At 34.6% G+C, this 20682-nt stretch overlaps 1 protein-coding gene across 7 annotated transcripts in view; it reads left to right on the forward strand.

Moving 5' to 3' along the window:
- OXR1 (oxidation resistance 1) overlaps positions 1 to 20682 on the forward strand; it is a 345790-nt gene that overhangs the window by 298392 nt on the left and 26716 nt on the right. For all 7 annotated transcript variants that reach the window (XM_080647068.1, XM_080647065.1, XM_080647066.1 and 4 more), the window contains 3 exons: positions 1967 to 2721; positions 6121 to 6289; positions 11901 to 12063. In XM_080647068.1, coding sequence (XP_080503194.1) covers positions 1967 to 2721; positions 6121 to 6289; positions 11901 to 12063 — 1087 coding nt within the window. The remainder of the gene's footprint in view (positions 1 to 1966; positions 2722 to 6120; positions 6290 to 11900; positions 12064 to 20682) is intronic.

Consider the following 20682-nt stretch of genomic DNA (forward strand, 5'->3'; position numbering starts at 1 on the left):
TGAATGATTCATAACTGTTCTATAAGGATGCCATAGGGCTCCTCTTGCATAACACTTATCATTCATAATGTCACGTGGAAAAACCATGCATTTGATCTAAACATATTTTTTATTTCTTAAAAAAGATATATCATTTAATTCTCCCTTATTAATTTATTAAGAACAATATTTGTGAAATGAAGTTGTTTTTCAGAGTAGTGTCATGGCAAAAATGAGATATAAAATTTTATTGATTTTCTTTTGTCTTAAATTGCTTGGGAAATTGATTATAAGGTATTGTTCTGGAACTATATTGAGAAGTAAAAGCACATTGGCATTAATAAATATTTAGTCTTTTGGCATATTAACTATGAAGATTACAGCACTTACATAAGTATATATCCTGTTCGGTTTGTTCATTATCTTTTATTAAATGTACATGTACAGTTTCCCAAAACTTTGCCAACTTCCAAGACCCTATATACAGTGAGGGGCAAAAGTAGGTTTACAGTTGTTCATATGGGAAATAATACAATAATTAATAATAATACAAAAATTAACTTGTTTCGAGTACTCAAAACTACAAACCTGACTTTTGCCCCTCCCTGTGTGCAGTTTGAATGAATCACCAGTAGATGACACTATTACATATTTTATAGCACAAGTTAAATGCTGGTGTTTTTTAAGGTGAATTAAATACAAGAGGCAGAGCTATGAACTAAACTTCAACTAATTAATACTTTTAGTAAAAAGAAAAATTTTCCATCCTTGTTATAAAAATCATGGATACTCATTATAGAAAATTTAAAAAATACCGAAAAGTAGAATAAGAGGAAAGGAGTTAACTCAGTTTCACCATCCAGAGATAGCCAATTACTTTTGTGTTGAATTACTTTTCAGTCTTTTTTATTTTCAAACTTTCATAAATGTTAATAGTTTTTCCACTAAGAACTCCTGCGGTTTCCATTTTTTTTTAGTTTGAATTTTAGCGACTTACTTACTAGCTCTATGACCTTGATCCAGAAATTCTCTGCCTCAGTTTTCACATCAATAAAAAGTTCTGCCTTGCTGAGATTGTAGCCAGGATTAAGAGAGATGGAATATCAAAGGACTTAATGAATAATAACATGCTATAAAATGTAAAATTTATTTTTCTGTCCTGGGTATTGTTGAGTGTTTTCTTAGGTATTCAAATTTTTTTTTTCTGCAAAGCTAATTTTTGCACCTGAAGTAATTATTTTTAACTGTCATTTTTAATTGCTGACTTGTATTTCATGCTTTAAATGTTTGTACTACCTCTTTCCAGAACATAGACTATCTAACTTTTGAACATTACTGCTTACATATACAATGCCATTAAACTTGAAAATCTAGATGTAATTATAAACCATTTAGCTATCTAATATCTAACCCCTTTAGTTAAACAAGTTCCCTTAGAATGGTTACTGAGTTGTTGCTGGTAGCCTGAAGAATTCCTGTGAGTACTTTTGCCTCAGTTCTACTCAGGTTGGCTTTGAGCTTTGCTTTTGAGCTCTATATTTTAGTTTAGTCTCTACATAAAAGTAAAATAGGCACTGCATGTGTGCACGTGTGTGTAATATCAATCAATGTATTACTTTGTTAAGACATTTAAATTTTAATCAAAATTTTACCTAAGCTTATTTTTCGTATTCTATCAATGAATAAATTTTAATTTAGAATTATAACTTCACCCAAAACTTATATCATCATCTTCTCTTCAGGTAGATTAATTCAGGAAATGTTGCATTGATGTTTTCCATATCTTAAGCAATTGATGCAAAAGCTTTACTAACACTTGGTCTATATGAATAAATCAAAATTTTTGATATGCTGTTACATATAAAAAAGATGTATGCTACATCCTTTTGTAAAAGCCTTTTTTGGAATATTAATTTAGTGTTAAGTTTGTGGACAATGAAATACTACAAATTAAAAAGTCTAATAACATAATTTTGTTTACTGACAGAGAGATAGATCAGTTATCAGGAAGGGACTTCTGCCACTTAAAGAAAATGACAAGAAGTAATACTGATGAAATAGACTCAAGAATCCGAGATGTGGTTAATGATAGTGCCAGCACTGCTCCCAGGAGCACCGAGGAGTCCCTTTCTGAAGACGTGTTCACAGAATCAGAAATCTCTCCGGTACGGGAGGAGCTTGTTTCTTCAGATGAGCTGCGACAAGGTAAATCGTCCGGTGCATCATCAGAGTCTGTGCAGACAGTCAATCCGAGTGGAATAGAATGTTCGACAATCATATCAGAATCTACTACTCCTTCTGATCAGTTAAAATCTGATTCTGGACATTCTACAAATGAAGTTGGGGCTCTTTCTCTTAAAACTGATTTAAATAATCTCAAAATGGCCACTAAGGAAGGAGATCAGGCAACAGATAATGTTCAAGAAATATCAGACCTTAAAGAAGGAAGCATAAATATTAAAGGTAATGCAGACCAGGATTTTCTTAATGAGAATTCACTGCACCAAGAAGAGGATGAAAAAGAAAGTATGCCTTGTGGGGAAGCAACAGAATTCAAACGAAAGCAAACTGTCAAAGGAAAACAAGGGAAGGAGCAAAATCAGGACTCAGAGACAGAGGTAGAAGAGCTCCGGAAACTCTGGAAAACCCATACTATGCAAGAAACTAAACAGCAAAGGGACAATATTCAACAGGTGTCACAAAAGGAAATTAAGCATAAAATAGCAACTGCTAATACAGAAGGTAAGTGTTAAAAGGGTATATAAAGTTCATATTATTTCCCTCTTTCCTTGGTGACTCAAAAGCTGCTATTTATTAGGCTACTCTGAAGGATAATCTAGTGGCCCTTGGCTGATGTTTCTCTGGGGACAAGTATAATATTCTTTGGTTTCTACTCTTTTTGACTTTTCTTACTCCACAGTGGATTATACATAAATGAGCATCTTTTCCACCATGTTTAAACATTCCCAACTCACCATGTTCTATTTTTAAATAATTTATTTCTTGAAAATGTACACAAGCTCTGTAATACCTTTGATTTCTCAATTTTTTTCTTAGTTCTTGGTGTGTTGTCATTAAAATATATTTTTTCATTGCATATATAATATCCTAATTGCAATTTGTAATTGACAATGTTGTAATTCCATCTTTTTAAAAACTACGATTAGACATAAAAATCTAATTTTTTAAATTCCTCCAAGCATCCAGAAGTTCTATCAGTGTCTGAGTAAGTGTTTTCTTTTACAAAGCAGCACTAAAGGTAAATTAAAGCATCACTTTGATTTTCAGTTTTGTTTTGGGGAACTGTTTACTTATGAAAATTATAGAAATAGTCATTTATTTCTGATATACAGTACTTCTGCTTAATAGGTTAATGGAGTACAGCTCAGGTATCTTAGATAACATTTCTTATAGTCTGTTGGAATATTGATTCCAGGCCAATCAAATTAAATATATACTTTTCTTTCACTTTTTTTAATTCAAATTTTTTATTGTTAAAATATGCATAAACTGAAATTTACCATTTTAACCATTTCTAAGTGTAAAATTCAGTGGCAGTAAGTACATTCACATTATTGTAGAACTATCACCACCATCCATTTCCAAAGCTTGTTCATCTTCCCAAACTAAAACTGTACCCATTAAACAAAAACTCCTATATTCCACTCTTCCCAACCCCTGACAACCACCATTCTACTTTTTGTCTCTACTCTAGATACCTGATACAAGTGGAATCACATATTTGTCCTTTCGTTTGTGGTTTATTTCCCTTACATAATGCCTTCAGGTTTCATCTATGTTATAGCATATGTCAGTATTTCCTTTTCAAAATTCTATAATATTCCATTAATACACAACATGTTTTCTTTATCTGTTCATTCATTAATGGACATTTGGGTTGTTTTAGCCTTTTGGCTTTTGTGAATAGTGCTGCTGTAAACATTGGAGTACAAATACCTGTTTGTGTTCCTCCTTTCAATTTTGGGGGAGTATATACCCAAAAGTGGATTTTCTGGATTCTATGGTAATTCTATGTTTAATTTTTTGAGGAACTGCCAAACTGTTTTCCACAGTGACTGTACCATTTTACATTTCTACAAGCAATGCACAACAGTTTAGTTTTTAAAATACTGAATTTTCCTTCTGTTTTCTTATATACTCTGAAGGAGGATTATATTAAGTAGATGTTAAGAAACCCATTTACTCAAAGTAAATTCTATAAAAGAGTGAATATTTCTTCTTTTGTAATATTTTTCCCCCTCAGAACTAGTGAATGTTTTAATTGTGATTTAACAAAAATATATAGGGAGTTTTTATAAATATATATGTTTTTGCAAATTTATAGAAGTTTTTACAAAACTTATAAAAATTACCAAGAATTAATCAACTTAATCATTATTAACATTTGGTATATTTAGTTTTGATCTTTGGTGTGTATGTATATGTTCATACATATATATACAACTTTGATATTATTTGTATGTATCTATACATATGTATTTTTATATAAAATTAGGATTATACTGTATGTAGTGTTGTATTTTCCTTTTTTCACTCACCATTTTATGTCATGAATGTTTTCCCATGTCATTATTATTCTTTGAAAACATGGTTTTTAATGACCTTCTAATTTAACCATTTCCATGTTGTTAAGACATTCCATTGTTATTAGCAATTCCTATTGTTAAGGTATTTTTTATCTTTGTTCTGGCTGTAAAGAATGCTGGTATGAATATCTTTATTGATTTGTGTCTGATAGTTGCCTTATATTAGAATCTTTGAAAAATGTGAAATAATGGATTCTGTTTAAACCAATATATGATATACTACTTTCATTGTAGTGGGTTTGTTGGGCTGCAGGGTTTGATAGGGAGAGCCTCTATTATGACAAAATACTGCAAGAAAAGTTGGTAGGTATATTCAGATAGGTATCCTGATACCATTTGGTTTTTTCCCTTTTTTGGGGGGATGTGGTGTCAAATTAAGTAACTAATTTTAAGTAACTTATGTTTCTATAATAGGGAAATATTCAAAGTTTCTGACCTTTTAAAGACTTCTACCTATATATATAAAAGCCCAAGCGACCGGCCGGTAGCTATGACACGCAATGACCACCAGGGGGCAGACGCTCAATGCACAGGCATGGAAACATGGAACTAGACTGATGAATCTCAGAGGGGAAGAGGGAGGGAGGAGGGCAGGAAGAGATTAACCAAAGATCTTATATGCATACTAGAGGCCCGGTGCATGGATTCGTGCATTGGTGGCATCCCTCGGCCTGGCCTGCGGGGATCGAAACCAGCTCTCCGAGAGACTTCACTGGTGCGTGAATCCGTGCACCGGGCCTCTAGTAATATAATAAAACTTAAATAGATATAAAACTGGAATTAACTGTGTAAAAAATGGTAAAAGTTCATTTTTAATGATATTCGTGAATGCTTGGCCTCAGATTTTGTGCCTTCCAAAATGTTACACAAAAAAAGCCATGACTAGTACCCAGATTTCCTAAGTATAATCAAGTGTTTCCTCCATACTATGATGTTTTCCTAAGCTAATTAATGTCCATATTCCTAAGTTCAACCTTATTGTCAGACCCCTAATGTACCTTATGTCAGAATCTCTGGGTAGGGAGAGTTAATGACAGTTCACGCTTAATAAACTGTCCAAACCAATGGCTGAATGTAGCATATTGTTGTTTGTTTTTATCACACCTTAATATGTATGTAAAAGCTTTAGAAACTTTTAAATTTTTGTCTTTAACAACCATACAAACTTATCTAGTTGTTTTTCTAGAAGGCTGATAGGGAATGTGCAAAATATTGTATTTGTATAATCAATTACTTTAGTATGGTTGTTACAAACAAATTTAATAAGAGTTCCTGAAACTGTCACATTTTTTTTCCTGATACCCTTAGACATAATTTCAGTTTATAATGTGGCTGTTGGTTCATTAGTCTTGTTGTACCTATACTTTTGATGGAAAATAATACAAATCGAGAGAATTAACTTAAAAAGTGTAAATGAATTAAAGTATTTTTCTCTAATTATTTGTCAGAAGTTTGCAGATACACATTATTTAATCTAAATTATTTAAGCATGGTGTGTAAGAATTGAATAAAACTGTTTGTGTCTCAACTTTAGGTTCTTTACTTTTAAAAGAAAAGAGAAGGCATCAGTTACATAAGTTCTTACGTCTCAGAGTTGGAAAACCAATGAGGAAAACATTTGTATCCCAAGCAAGTGCAACAATGCAACAGTATGCACAGAGAGATAAGAAACATGAATATTGGTTTGCTGTGCCACAAGAAAGGTAACAAGACAAACAACAACCAAAACTTAAAATGTTATTGAGATCCTTTGAATTAAAATGATTTTGAATGTCGCTTAACACCAGTGACAAAGTACTTTTGAAACATATAGTTTATGATTAAAACCTGACATTAAATCTATTCAAAATAATTTAGCTCCTATTTTGTACTCTTTAATATACTCCATTTTAAATGTTTTTCTTTTTTGTGGTTTAATGCAAAAAATATGAACGTATAGCTAGTTTTAATAGTAAGGAAATTTACTTAAAATTAAAATGTCTTAGAGCAAGAAGGTTCATCAAAATACTAATTGGTATGGCCCCTACCTCATTGCAGGTAATGATGTATAATTCCTTTTTAAAAACCTCCTCAAATACTTACTGAATGCTTTTAGTTTCTAAAGGGTGTGATCTTCAAACTATTTTTTGTATTCCCTATCCAATAAAATTTTTTATCGTAAGTTTAACCAATTGTAAAGGATGTCTGTCATCACTGTATTATAAATATTGACATTTTATTTTATTGTTTAGAGATAAGTTTTTATTGATTTCAGAGAGACAAAGTGAGAGGAAGAGAGAGAGAGAGAGAGAGAGAGAGAGAGAGAGAGAGAGAGAGAGAGAGAGAGAAACATCAGTGATGAGAAAGAATCGTCAATCAGCTGCCTCCTGCACACCCTGTACTGGGGATCGGCCCAGGCATGTGCTCTAACCAGGAATTGAACTGGGTCCTCCTGATTCATGGGTCAGCGCTCAAACATTGAGTCACACCGGCTGCCAATATCAACATTTAAAAATAAAACTGTTACATTGATTTTTAAAATAAATCTAGTAGAATCTAAACATCATAACAGTATGCCCTCTACAATTATCCATTTAAAAACTACTTGAACGTGCTCTTCTTTAACAGAATTTGCATCATTACTTCTCTTTGAATTTGTATTTCCATTACACCTCCTCATAGAATCTTATAAGGAACATTATAGAATCTTATTATAAGGTACATTCTATTTTTATTCCTGAGTATATTTGCAACAAATTACATATACTCACACATTTGTGTGTGTGTGTGTGTGTGTGTGTGTGTCCATTCTGATATTAGATTTATTTTAAAATTTTCTATGACTGTTGTCAAAATAGTAAAGAGTCTACGGTTTATACTACATGCAAGCTAACAAGTTGTTATGCCTCAGTTTAATGCATGCTAGGAGAAAACACAAGAGTCCCAACAATAGCAATAGTCAGTACCAACATTAGCATGAGTTGTTTGAGCCTCATTTCCCACAGTGTGATGCGAAGAAGGCCAGGTGGCAGATGCATTTGCCATGGGTTATATTACAGAAGAGGAACCATAAGTTTAGGGAGCCTAAGTCTTTTATAATGTACATTAAGCATGGTTACTACCCTTTGCTCCACAGTAAGATACTATTTCTATCTTCTAAACTATGCTATGTTTCCTGTGCAAACATATTTGAAAAGATAGGGCTGAACAAAGGTACTCAGTAATTATTATACATAAAAAGTAAAATATATTAAATATCTTAATAAAATAGATGGGCCTTTTTTCCAGTTAATTTATGTATCTATTGATGAATGTAGCTTATTGAAAGGATGAGAGAGGATTCAGTCCCTCAGTTCTACCTACTCCCCTTCATTTTTTTCTTTAGGTACTGAAAAGCTTTGTTCACAAAAATAGTCTATGAATTTGCAGAGTTTTATTATGATAATGCCACTCAATTCTTTTAAACATGTTTCTATTTATATTCCAAAAAATAATCATCTTCTATCAAAATTATGTTTAGTGATAATGAGCAACTTCATTGAAAACCTCTGTTTTAATAGAAATCAGTAAATTAGAAACCACCTGATATGCCAAAGGATGTATAACGCAGTCTTTAAAATCTTTTCCAGTCTTGCCGAAACCGGTTTGGCTCAGTGGATAGAGCGTCGGCCTGTGGACTGAAAGGTCCCAGGTTCGATTCCGGTCAAGGGCACGTACCTTGGTTGTGGGCACATCCCCAGTAGGAGGTGTGCAGGAGGCAGCTGATCGATGTTTCTCTCTCATCGATGTTTCTAGGTCTCTATCCCTCTCCTCTCTCTTCCTCTCTGTAAAAAAATTAATAAAATATATTTAAAAAAAAAATAAAAAAAAAAATCTTTTCCAGTCTTAATACCAACTGTGGGAGGCCTAGAAGTTTTTAAGGGCATATACCATTATAAAGTTCTGGATAGGTGAGGATATGCTTTTTTTTTTTTTAATAAAGTAGAAAAATGTGCTTTAGGGAAAGCAAAGAACAGGGACTATGTAAGATATTAACACACTTCTTATGCAGATTAGTATGAGTAACATAAAGAAGAAGAAGATAAAGAAATTGATTCCCTTAAAATTAAGTGTGTACCTCCTGGAAAATCTTTATATGTTACTCTGAAAACTACTGCTTTTAATGATAAAATTCTCCCTCCCCTCCCATCCAAGTATACAATAAATATAATGTGTGCATTCAGTAAAATGTGATTAGAATAATTTTTAAATATGGTATGATTTGCATAATTCACAAATAGCTGATAGGCACAGAGCCAGGCATTCTGATTTGCCAGCCATATTAAGATAACTACAGTGAAAATTTTAACTACAGACATACTTTGGAGATATTTCAGGGTGTAGTTCCAGACCATTGCAATAAGGTGAATACCACAATAAAGTGAATATCACAGTAAAACGTGTCACACAAATTTCTTGGTTTCCCAGGGCAAGTAAAAGTTATGTCACACTACTGTAGTCTGTTAAGTGTGCAGTAGTTATGTATTTAAAAAATGTACATGCCTTAATTTAAAAATTCTTTACTGCTAAAAAATAATAACGATCTGAGCCTTCAGAGAGTCTTACTCTTTTTTTGCTGGTGGAGGGCCTTGCCTTGATGTTGATGGCTGCTGATTAGAGTGGTGGTTCCTGAGAGTTGGGGTGACTGGCAATTACTTAAAATAAGACAACAATGAAGTTTGCCACATTTTCACAAACCATTTCTCTGTAGCATATGATGCTATTTGATAACATTTAACCCACAGTAGTCCTTCTTTCAAAGTGGGACTCAATCCTCTAAAAGCCTGCCACTGCTTTATCAACTAAGTTTACGTGATATTCTAAATTTTTTGTTGTAATTCCAACAATCTTTACAGCCTCTTTACCAGCAGTAGATTCCATATCATCCATACAAAGCAGCTCCTCATCCATTAAAGTTTTATCATGAAAGTGTTGCAATTTAGTCGTATCTTCAGGCTCTACTTCTGATTCTAGTTCTCTTGCTCTTTCAACCACATCTGCAGTTACTTCCTCCCCACAAGTCAGTCTCACCCTGTATGACGCCGGCATGCTCTGAGCTGCTGTTCCTCCACTGGATCCCAGGTTAAGAGCAAGATTTTTGTGTGTTGTCCCTTTCAGAGGAGCCTGCGTTTACAGCAGCCGTCCTTCTCACCCAGGCAGGCAGAGTCCTTGCAGATATTCACAGCCAGATGTTATGTCGGCTCCTTTCCCAGCACTGGGGAGCCTGGCCTGTGGTTGAGACCCCTCATTCATCATAAGGTACCTTTGCACCTGAGAGATCCCTCTGGATTATCAACTGCCCTTTTCATTTCTCAGCGCCTCCTACCAGTCTCAAGGTAGCTGCTGCTTTATGTCCTTAGTTATAAGACTTCTGTTCAGCTAGTCTTCAGATGGCTATCCAGGTTGATTGTTCAGTAACTTAGGTTGTGGTTTTGATATGATCAAAGTGAGTGAGTGCTATGTACTCTGCCACTTGCATCAGGTCTCACCTTGCGTTTTTATGTTATGGAGACAGCGTCTTTCCTTAAACCTCATGAACCAACCTCTGCTAGCTCCAAATTTTCTTTTGCAGCTCTCTTACCTCTCTCAGCCTTCATTGAAATGAAGATAGTTAGGGGCCTTCCTCTGGATTAGACGAGAACATTAAAGCTTTCTCCATATCATTAATGAGGTTGTTTCACTTTCTTATTATCTCTTCTTTCAGTAGCACTTCTAAATTCCTTCAAGAACTTTTCCTTTGTATTCACAGTTTGGCTAAGTCTTTGGCACAGAGACTCGCTTTTGACATACTTTCCTCTCTAAGCTTCATCATTCTCAGCTTTTGATTTAATGTGAAAGACATGCAACTCTTCCTTTCACTTGCACACTAGAGGCCATTGTAGGGTTATTAATCGGCCTAATTTAAATATTGTTGTATCTCTGGGAATAGAGAGGCCCAAAGAGAGAGAGAGAGAGATGAAAAAATGGCTGGTCTGTGGGATAGTCATAATGCACACATTACTTTAATGTTTAATTCAATTAATGCAATTAAGTGTGCCATGGGTGTGGTTCATGGCACCCCAAAACAATTACAGTAATAACATCAAAGATGACTGATCACAGATCACCATAACAAATATAATAATAATGAAAAAACTTGAGATATTACAAGAACTACCAAAATGTGACACAAACATGAAGTGAGGAGGTGATGTTGGAAAAATGATGCCAATAGATTGCTCAGTGCAGGGTGGACACAAACCTTTAATTTGTAACATAAATGAAATATTTGTGAAATGCAATAAAGCAAAGCACAATAAAATGAGGCATTCATAAATAATTCATCTTTAATTAAAACTAACATAAGGATTTAGTTTTTATCATTACTGTTGGTTTTAATTTTTACATGGGATTTTTCATTTTATCATTGTCCTTGCACTTTGGCAAATGTTCATTAAGGTATTATTAGGATTTTGAACTTTATTGTATACATGTAATTTATGAAAATTGCTGTTTTGGTACAGACAGATTATCTGAAAGATGGAACTAAACATCATTTTGATATGGTAGCTACCACATAAGAAATGACACTTAAGAAAAAATTAAATTGGAAACAATTTCCAGAACCATTGTTATTGATTGGTATATAATAAAGAGTTTTATAATCAATTTTCATGCTAATTAAAGCCAAGAAAATATTTGAAATGTCATGTGTATTTGACCCTCAAATATGTTTATTAGAGTTTTTATTACCTTTTGTAACAACAGGCTTTACTATAGTAAACAAAATTAAAAAGGGGAAAAAGAGACTTGAAAGATCAGATCATCAGTTTCTGAACCCAAAATATGGTGTGTGTCCCTGATATTTAAAAGTTAAACATATTAAATTTCTGTTAACTTGGTAAAATTCTGTATAATATTCAGGTTTTAAAAGACAATTTTTAAATTGTTTACTTGTATTTTAGATCATTGTACAAATGATGTCAAAATTGTGGGTTCGGTTTCCCTTCCCATTACTCGTTACTTTAAAGAGGAAAAATATTACCACGAACAGCACCAGAGCTAGTCAAAAGCATGCCAAGGAAAATTTTAATGTAGTTTTCTCAGAACAACTTGATAAAACACAGTCAAATAAAAGTGTTTAAGTTAATGTCTTACTGGTGGTGGGCTTTGTTATCTTTTTAAAATAAAGCATAGTATATTCTATGTATATTTTAAGTTCTCAAATTTTGTCAAGATATATAAGATATAATTTTGTAACTTTAGCTGAAAGCACTGAACACTAGATCTATTATTAATAGTCACTTGTTCTAACAGGTCAGACCACTTATATGCCTTCTTCATTCAGTGGAGTCCAGAAATATATGCAGAAGATACTGGTGAATATACCAGAGAACCTGGATTCATAGTTGTAAAAAAGATTGAAGAATCTGAAACAAATAAGGGTTCATCTAATGAAGAAGCAGCCAGAGAATGGGAGGTAAGAAGAAAAATGTGAAGATTTTATTCATCTTTTTACTTTGTGTGAATTTATAGCTCTATAGTGGTATAGGAAAGTACACAAAATCTTGGTACAAAAGAATGCTTTTTAAAAAAGACTCATTGCCCATGTATATATGTGTTTATTGAATGAATCTTATTAGTAACTTTGATTCATTACTATTTATCTTTTTTTTTTTTTTTTTTTTTTGCTTTTAAGTATTAGAGAAGCAAAGTATCAGCAATAAAGTGACTTATTGAGTGCATTTTGGAATAATATCAATTGCTATTATACTAATTTTTATGAAATATTTTTTCAGGTCTGATTTATTACTATTAGCTCCTGTGTGAGGCAGGTACAGCAGTCATTTAACACATTCATGCAAATTACTACTCTTTTCTAAGTCTATACCCAAGCATTCTTGATGTGAAAGTAAAAATAATGATAGGGAAATAAGCTGATGCTAATTTATAAAATAGGGAAAATATTATGTGCTCAAATTTGATGAACTTATCTATATGGGCAAATTAATAATAATCGACTTTCTGTAATCCCTATTAAACATATCTTTTAATATTACGTATGTTTTACATGCTTTGTCTTGTGGGATTGATAGGGTAGCAATTACTGATTTACTTACTGTGATTGCCTAGATTAATCTCTTCTTGATGTGTTAAAAATATAGAGCAGATGCTAAAATGTGATCATAAATGGATTCAAATTTTGTTATCCATTTGGTGTTAATGTTCGTGATTGTGTATGTGATATAAATTTATTGTGCATGAAGTTAACATGTATAACGATGGAAGGTATACATGGCATGTCTTTTATTTAAAATGTGAACCTGATTTTAAATGTCCATTCTGTGTAGTATATACAACAGTTTCTACTGTAACTTTAATATAATGGCGGGAAAAAGGTAGCATATGTTAGGCACATATTATAAGTTCTTTTAATACTTAAACCAACATTATTAATCTTCTCACCAGCTTTATTCACAATAGCTCCAAACTGAAAACAACCTGAATGCCTATGAGCAGTATTCTTTAAAGCTCCTCATTGTGCAATACAGATGGAAAAACCACTATAGTATACCTCATGCGACCACTTCAGGTATTGCATTGAACTTATACAATGCTAACACTGGAAGATTCTTTCAAATTATGTTGATCACATTGTAATTTAATTTTCAAGTCTCTGTCATGCAAGTTACATTGTATAAAATATTTTTCAAAATATTCTACTTTTTTTGGTGGTGCATTTGCATACCAAAAACATAAATTTGGTTCACTGTGGAAAAAGATTTATTTAATTATTTGTGCCTTGATTTTTTAAAACATGTTTTCTTATCAGTAGCAGTCATGCTGATATAATTTCTTCAGGCATAGCTCCCGTACATACCAAAGGACTCCTATCAGGTCTTGATTTCCCTCTCCTTATAGTGCTCTGAATACGCATACCAGGCCGTAATTTAGTTATCTCTGCCTTTTGAACTTGTTCATCAAATATTCTTTAAAGTTGATGTACTTGACAAGTACCCAAGAGTCCATTGGTATAGTCTAAAGCAGCAGCATCCACAATAAGCCTGAAATATCTTTGAAGCCTGTTTCATCTTTAAGATTCATGTGAATTTTTCATGTTTTCTTAGTGTATCTGATGTAATATAAAAAGAATTTTTTAATTTCTTGCCATGAAGTAAAAATGATGCTACAGTAATACAGGTCAGTTGTATCCTGTCACTAGGTGGTATCATGGCACATTACTGCACCATGGGCTCTTATCATCTTCAACCCCAAATACCAACCTCAAGAGGCTCTAGTAGAATCCTTGGAAAGTTTTAGAGTATCACATATGTTGGCTGTGCTTCTTGATGACACAGGCCTCAAAAGTGGAGCTTTTAAAACTAAAATTTCTTGTTGTCCCACTTCCTTTGGGTTAAATTTCACTCCTTTGGGAATAAAGCAGGCAAAAAAATGTTTTTCTTTTTTTTATCTCTAAAGTTAATTTTATACAACTTGTAGTTCAATACCTCATACTCCAAGCCAATTATTAAAACATCCAGTGCTACTGGGATGTTAAAAAACAAGAAAGAAATTGACTTTATTAAATTAGCTTTAATTGATTTATTTAGAAGTTTACCTCCCAGGTTTATGCTTATTGACTAAATTTTAAAATATGAGTTTACAAAAGTAATGATTGGTATTAGGAGAAAATTGCTCTGGGTTACTTCCCACTTCTTATACTTACTGCAGTATTGATAAAAATATGTTCCATTTGATCTTTGGTTTCTGAGATGACTTGTTCATTTTTAGGTGCTGACATTACTCACATTTTCTTAAGCAGTTGTTTATTTAAGTGTGAGTGTAAATGTAAATAATGTTGACTACTTGTTATATAAATCTGTACAAAGGTTTTGTACTTAAAATACTTTAGAATCTGCTTTCTGACTTAGATAACTTTTTAAAACATTTATAGACTTCCCATTTTGATATTAAATTTTAATGTTCTCCATTTTAATTATGTAAATATAAAATAATTAACCTATTGTTAGCATTTTAGGCCATAAAGTGTATCATATTATGTCCTTATTGGATTTGGTTTTCCACTAGGATGGAGTCAGTTCTACTTTCTTAATTGTCATTAATTAAGCAAAATTATTGCCATGGTTGTTTATTAGGTTACTCATGGAAGACTTTTGCAGCAGTTTGAGATTGCTGCAATTTCTAAACGCACCAATATCAGGAGGCTTCAGATGGTTGGTACATATTTCATTTCTTAAACTGCCAGATATGAGTATTCTGGTGTTCATCTAATTAAACACATGGGTTTCTTTTTTATTTTTAATTGAATAACAAGTAATACCAAAATTAAAATAGAGTCAATATATAAAACTAAACAAAACATTCCTTATCTCTTATCAGCTGACCAGCAAAATCCATACAGAATTTATTTTGTTCAAAATGAAAGTAGCCTCTATGTCTAACTCACTAAATAGGGTGGGGTCACATTTCTCAGATAAAGGCAATTAAAGTAATTTTTTATATTGAACAAATCACATAGCATTACAAATCATAACTCCAGAAGAAATTCAGTAAATCTGAAAAAGGTAGAAATCAAAAGTAGTAAAAACAATTAGAATTTATAAGTAAATACAAAAATTGTCTTATGTAATATTTCTATATTAGGTATTTTTAAAAACACTTTATTGAGGTACTAGAGGCCCGGTGCACAAAAATCATGCACTGGGGGGGGGGGGCCCTCAGCTCGGCCTGCACCCTCTCGCAGTCAGGGACCCCTCAGGGGATGTCCGCCTGCCAACTCCCTGGGGATTGGGCCTAAGCCGGCAGTCAGACATCCCTCTTGCAGTCCAGGGCTCTCGTAGTCTGGGACCCCTCGCTCCTTACTGCCCGCCTGCAGCGGAAGCCGGAGAGGCTCTTGCCACCACAGCTGCGCTGGCCAGTCATGAGCCCAGCTTCTGGCTGAGCGGCGCTCCCCCTGTGGGAGTGCACTGACCACCAGGGGGCAGTTATTGCGTTGAGTGTCTGCCCCCCTGGTGGTCAGTGTGCATCATAGCGACCAGTCATTCTGCCATTCGGTCAATTTGCATATTAGGGTTTTATTATATAGGATAATTGACATACAAAAAACTATCCATATTTAATATATGCAGCTTGATAGTTTGGAGACAATTATACATCCATGAAATCATTACTACAGTGTATGCCATTTCCATCAACTCCAAATCTTCCCACCCTCTTTCATTATCATTATTATTATTATTGTTATTGCTTTGTATTAAGGACACTTTTTAAAAAATTCTTTATTGTTTAAAGTATTACATATAGTATTATGTATTAAGAACACTTAACAAAATATCTACCCTCTTAGAAATTTTCAGGTGTACAATACAGCAATAAATACTTTTAATGCTTAGCAATACTTTTATTAGCATTTACCACCCAGAATCATGCCTAATATGGTCTGTTTTAATTACTAATAATATTAAATGAGTATGTTATCTACCTCAGGAAAGTTTTGAACTAATGCTTTGCTTTCCCTGTTAACACTCTTCCTCAGTTACTAGCCAAAAGTTATGGGCTATAAAATTTTCATTAAAAATCAAAAATGTTATTTAATGCAGATTGAGAAGACACAAGATGGATGAATGACAGACTGTTTTATGACTTGAAGTATTAAAATTACTTGGAGAGATAACCAAAGGACTTGTATGCATGCATACTAGTATAAGCCTAACCAGTGGACACAGACATGAGTGGGGGGGTTAGGAGGGGGATAAGAACATATATGTTATACCTTAATCAATAAAGAAACAATATTTATAAAATAAAGTGAAGGGCAGTAAAATAAGATATGCCTGTATAAATATTTTAGTTTTGTTTTGTTTTCCTGGAACAATGATTGTTTTCAAAGCTGGGGAACTGCTCTATAAAGGACATGATTTTCCCACCACTTTGTGGTAACTCTGAAACTATTACAGAATAATACTGAATGTAAACTGTAATTGGAAAAAAAAACACATAATAAAAATAAATGGGAAACCAAGATGGCGGCATAGGTAAACACCTAAACTGCTGCCTCACACAACAATATCAAAACTACAACTAAAAGACAAAACGGACACCATCTAGAACCACAGGAAAGCTGGCTGAGTGGAAATTCTACAACTAGAAGAAAAGAGGAAAGCACATTGAGACTCACAGGAGCTGCAAAAGGCTGAAGTATGGAGACTCGCAAGCGGAGAGGATGGGCGGCTGTGTGCACGGCCGGCTGAGTGCGTGGCTGGCTTTCTAAAGCGGGAGGGAGACAGAAGCTCCCGACTGCACTGAACTCCAGTCCTGGGCGAGACGCTGGGAAACCAGACTCATTCAGGATGAATCTGGACTGTCAGGAAAAGAGAAAGCACACTGAGACTCGGGAGCTGCGGAAGGCAGAGGTCCAGAAGTGTGCGCGCACAGAGAGGACTGACTGCTGAATGCATGGGTGGCTGAGTGCACAGCTAGCTTTCTAAAGCGGGTGGGAGACAGAAGCTCCCAACTGCGCTGAACTCCAGTTCCGGGCAAGTTTCTGGGAACCCCAACTCATTCGGGGAGAAACTGGACTATCTGGCAGTGGGCGGAACTCGAGGGCGGCTTTCTCTCAGAGGTGCTTGCAGTGATTACCGAGGGACACTGAGACCCAGGGGCCTCATAGGGCAGGGCTGACGGGAAACCAAAGCTGTCTGCTCCACCCTGAAACTCCGCCCCATCCAAGCTGAGCACAGAGGCTTTTGCAATTTTGCAAGTCTTGTCTCATAAGAGTGTCTCCAGCACAGTTGTTCCCCAGCGTAGACACAGCTGATCCTCACAGCCAACTGGCCTGGAGGTCAATTCCTCCCAGTGATACCAACAACAATCAAGACATAACTACAACAAGGCTGAGCACACAGTCCACAAAGGGGTGCACCAAGAGTGTCCACCTCAGGTAACGGGGGAGGCTGAGCCACTGTGCCCTAGAGGACACCTACCACACAAAGCTACTCTACCAACTCAGGGAAGTAGTGAAAATGCGGAGACAAAGAAACAGATCACAAATGAAAGAAATGGAGGAAAGCAAATGACTGGATATAGAGTTGAAAACCATGGTTGTAAGGTTTTTCAAGAATTTCCTAGAAAAGGCCAATAAATTTAGCGAGACCCTCGAAAATATGAAAAAGGACCAACTAGAAATTAAACATACAGTGACTGAAATAAAAAATATTATACAGAGACCTAACAGCAGACTAGAGGACTGCAAGAATCAAGTCAAAGAGTTGAAATACAAAGAAGCAAAAAACACTCAGCTGGAAAAGCAAAAAGAAGAAAGAATCCAAAAATTTGAAGATAGTGTAAGGAGCCTCTGGGACAACTTCAAGCGTACCAACATCCGAATTATGGGGGTGCCAGAAGAAGAGGGAGAACAAGATACTGAAAACCTATTTGAAGAAATAATGACAGAAAACTTCCCCCACCTGGTGAAAGAAATAGACTTACAAGTCCAGGAAGCGCACAGAACCCCAAACAAAAGGAATCCAAAGAGGACCACACCAAGACACATCATAATTAAAATGCCAAGAGCAAAAGACAAAGAATATTAAAAGCAGCAAGAGAAAAACGGTTAGTTACCTACAAGGGAGCACCCATACGATTGTCAGCTGATTTCTCAACAGAAACTATGCAGGCCAGACAGGAGTGGCAAGAAATATTCAAAGTGATGAATAGCAAGAACCTACAACCAAGCCGAAACTGGTTTGGCTCAGTGGATAGAGCGTCCGCCTGCGGACTGAAGGGTCCCGGGTTCGATTCCGGTCAAGGGCATGTACCTTGTTTGTGGGCACATCCCCAGTGGGGGGTGTGCAGGAGGCAGCTGATCGATGTTCCTCTCTGATCGATGTTCCTCTCTGATCGATGTTTCTAGCTCTCTATCCCTTTCCCTTCCTCTCTGTAAAATATCAATAAAATATATTTTAAAAAAAAGAACCTACAACCAAGATTACTCTACCTAGCAAAGCTATCATTCAGGATTGAAGGTCAGATAAAGAGCTTCACAGACAAGAAAAAGCTAAAGGAGTTCATCACCGCCAAACCGGTATTATATGAAATGCTGAAAGGTATTCTTTAAGAAGAGGAAGAAGAATAAAAAGGTAAAGATAAAAATTATGAACAACAAATACATGTCTATCAACAAGTGAATCTAAAAATCAAGTGAATAAAAAATCTGATGAACAGAATTAACTTGTGAATATAATAGAATCAGGGGCATAGAAAGGGAGTGGACTGATAATTCTCGGGGGGAAAGGGGTGTAGGGGGTGCAGGAAGAGACTGGACCTATGGATGAGGACAGTGCGGGGGAGGTAAGGGCAGAGGGTGGGGTGGGAACCAGGTGGAGGGGAGCTATGGGGGGAAAAAAGAGGAACAATTGTAATAATCTGAACAATAAAGATTTATTAAATTTAAATAAATAAATAAATGAAGTGTTGCACGCAAAAAAAATTACTTTAAATATTGAGTATGGCAAATTATATATTATTGCTTCTAGTAGACCACTCCCAATTCAGAGGCAATCAGATATAAAGTAATTCAATCATTTCAATCCCAATAAAGAAAGTAGAGGAAAAATTATTATTCAATTGAATATCTGAATTCTGAGAACAGATTATGTTCAATCTTAAAATTAGTTATGTTTTTTAAAGTGCTTCATATTGTAGTCTTATTTTACACTAATGATAAATGGACATCTGCTTCTAGGCCTGGGCTGTCTGGACAAATTTAAATGACCTAGCATTATATTTCTAAACACTATGAAAAAATAAAGGGCAAGAAGGAGATTTACTAAGCTCATTTTATGTTTGCTAGATAATATGTTTATTAAAAGTAGAACAGTCACACTCAAAATAGCTTAAACCAGTTTTTTTATTGTATTGTAATTGGCATATAGCATATTAGTTTCAGGTATACAGCATAATTATTCTATATCTGTGTATACTGCAAAATGATCATCACAATAAGTCTAGTTGACATTTGTCACCATACATAGTTAAGAAAAATTTTTTTTTATGATGAAGACTTACAAGATTTACTCTCTTGGCAACTTTCAGATATGCCATACAGTATTAGTAACTATAGTTACCATGCTATACTTCACATCCTCTTGACTTATTTTATAGCTGGAAGTTAGTACCTTTTGACCCATTTTGCCCACCTCTTTGGCAACCACCGATCTATAATCTTTATGAGCTTGATTTTTGTTGTTGTTGTTGTTATTTTGAGTTCCATATAAAAGTGAGATCATAGTATTTGTGTTTCTCTGACTGATTATTTCATTTAGCATAATGCCCTCGAGGTCTAAACATGTTGTTGCAAATGGCAAGATTTTATTTGGTTTTATGTCTAGATAGTATTGCATTATATATCTGGGCTATTGTAAATAATGTAATGGTAAAATGAACATGGGTACATATATCTTTTCGAATTAATGTGTTTGTTTTCTTCAAAAAATAAATTTACTCAGAAGTGGAATTCCCAGATCATATGGTAGTTATATTATAATTTTTGAGGAACCTCCATACTGTTTTCTATAGTGGCTGCATCAGTTTACGTTCCTATCAATAGTATGCAAGGGTTCCTTTTTCTACACATCCTCCTTGCCAACATGTTATTTCTTAGCTTTTTGATCATAGGCATTCTGACAGGTGAGAGGTGATATTTCATTGTGGTTTAGTAGTTTTTCAAAACACGGTCCCCATACCATCAGCAGCAGCAGCATCTAGGAATTTGTTTAAAAGTCACAGTCTCAGACCCTATTCCAGTCTGCTTAACCAGAACTAGTTTTGAAGTCCAACAGTCTGTGTTTGAACAAATGCAGGCTAAACTTTGAGAACCACTGGTTTAGATCTGTAATGATACATCCAGTCCAGGCATGGACACAGACTGCTCATATATGTTTTTAATTAAAAACACATGATTAAAAACATATATGAGCAAAATCAAAGCTGTACTAGGAGAATCTTTGGGGATGTTAGTTGAGTAGATAACCAACAAAGTAAGTTACCCTGTGCTTTGTGTGTGTGTGTGTGTAAAAAT

This window comes from Plecotus auritus (assembly GCF_963455305.1).
Source record: "Plecotus auritus genome assembly, chromosome: 11".
In the NCBI taxonomy this organism is placed as follows: Eukaryota; Metazoa; Chordata; class Mammalia; order Chiroptera; family Vespertilionidae; genus Plecotus; species Plecotus auritus.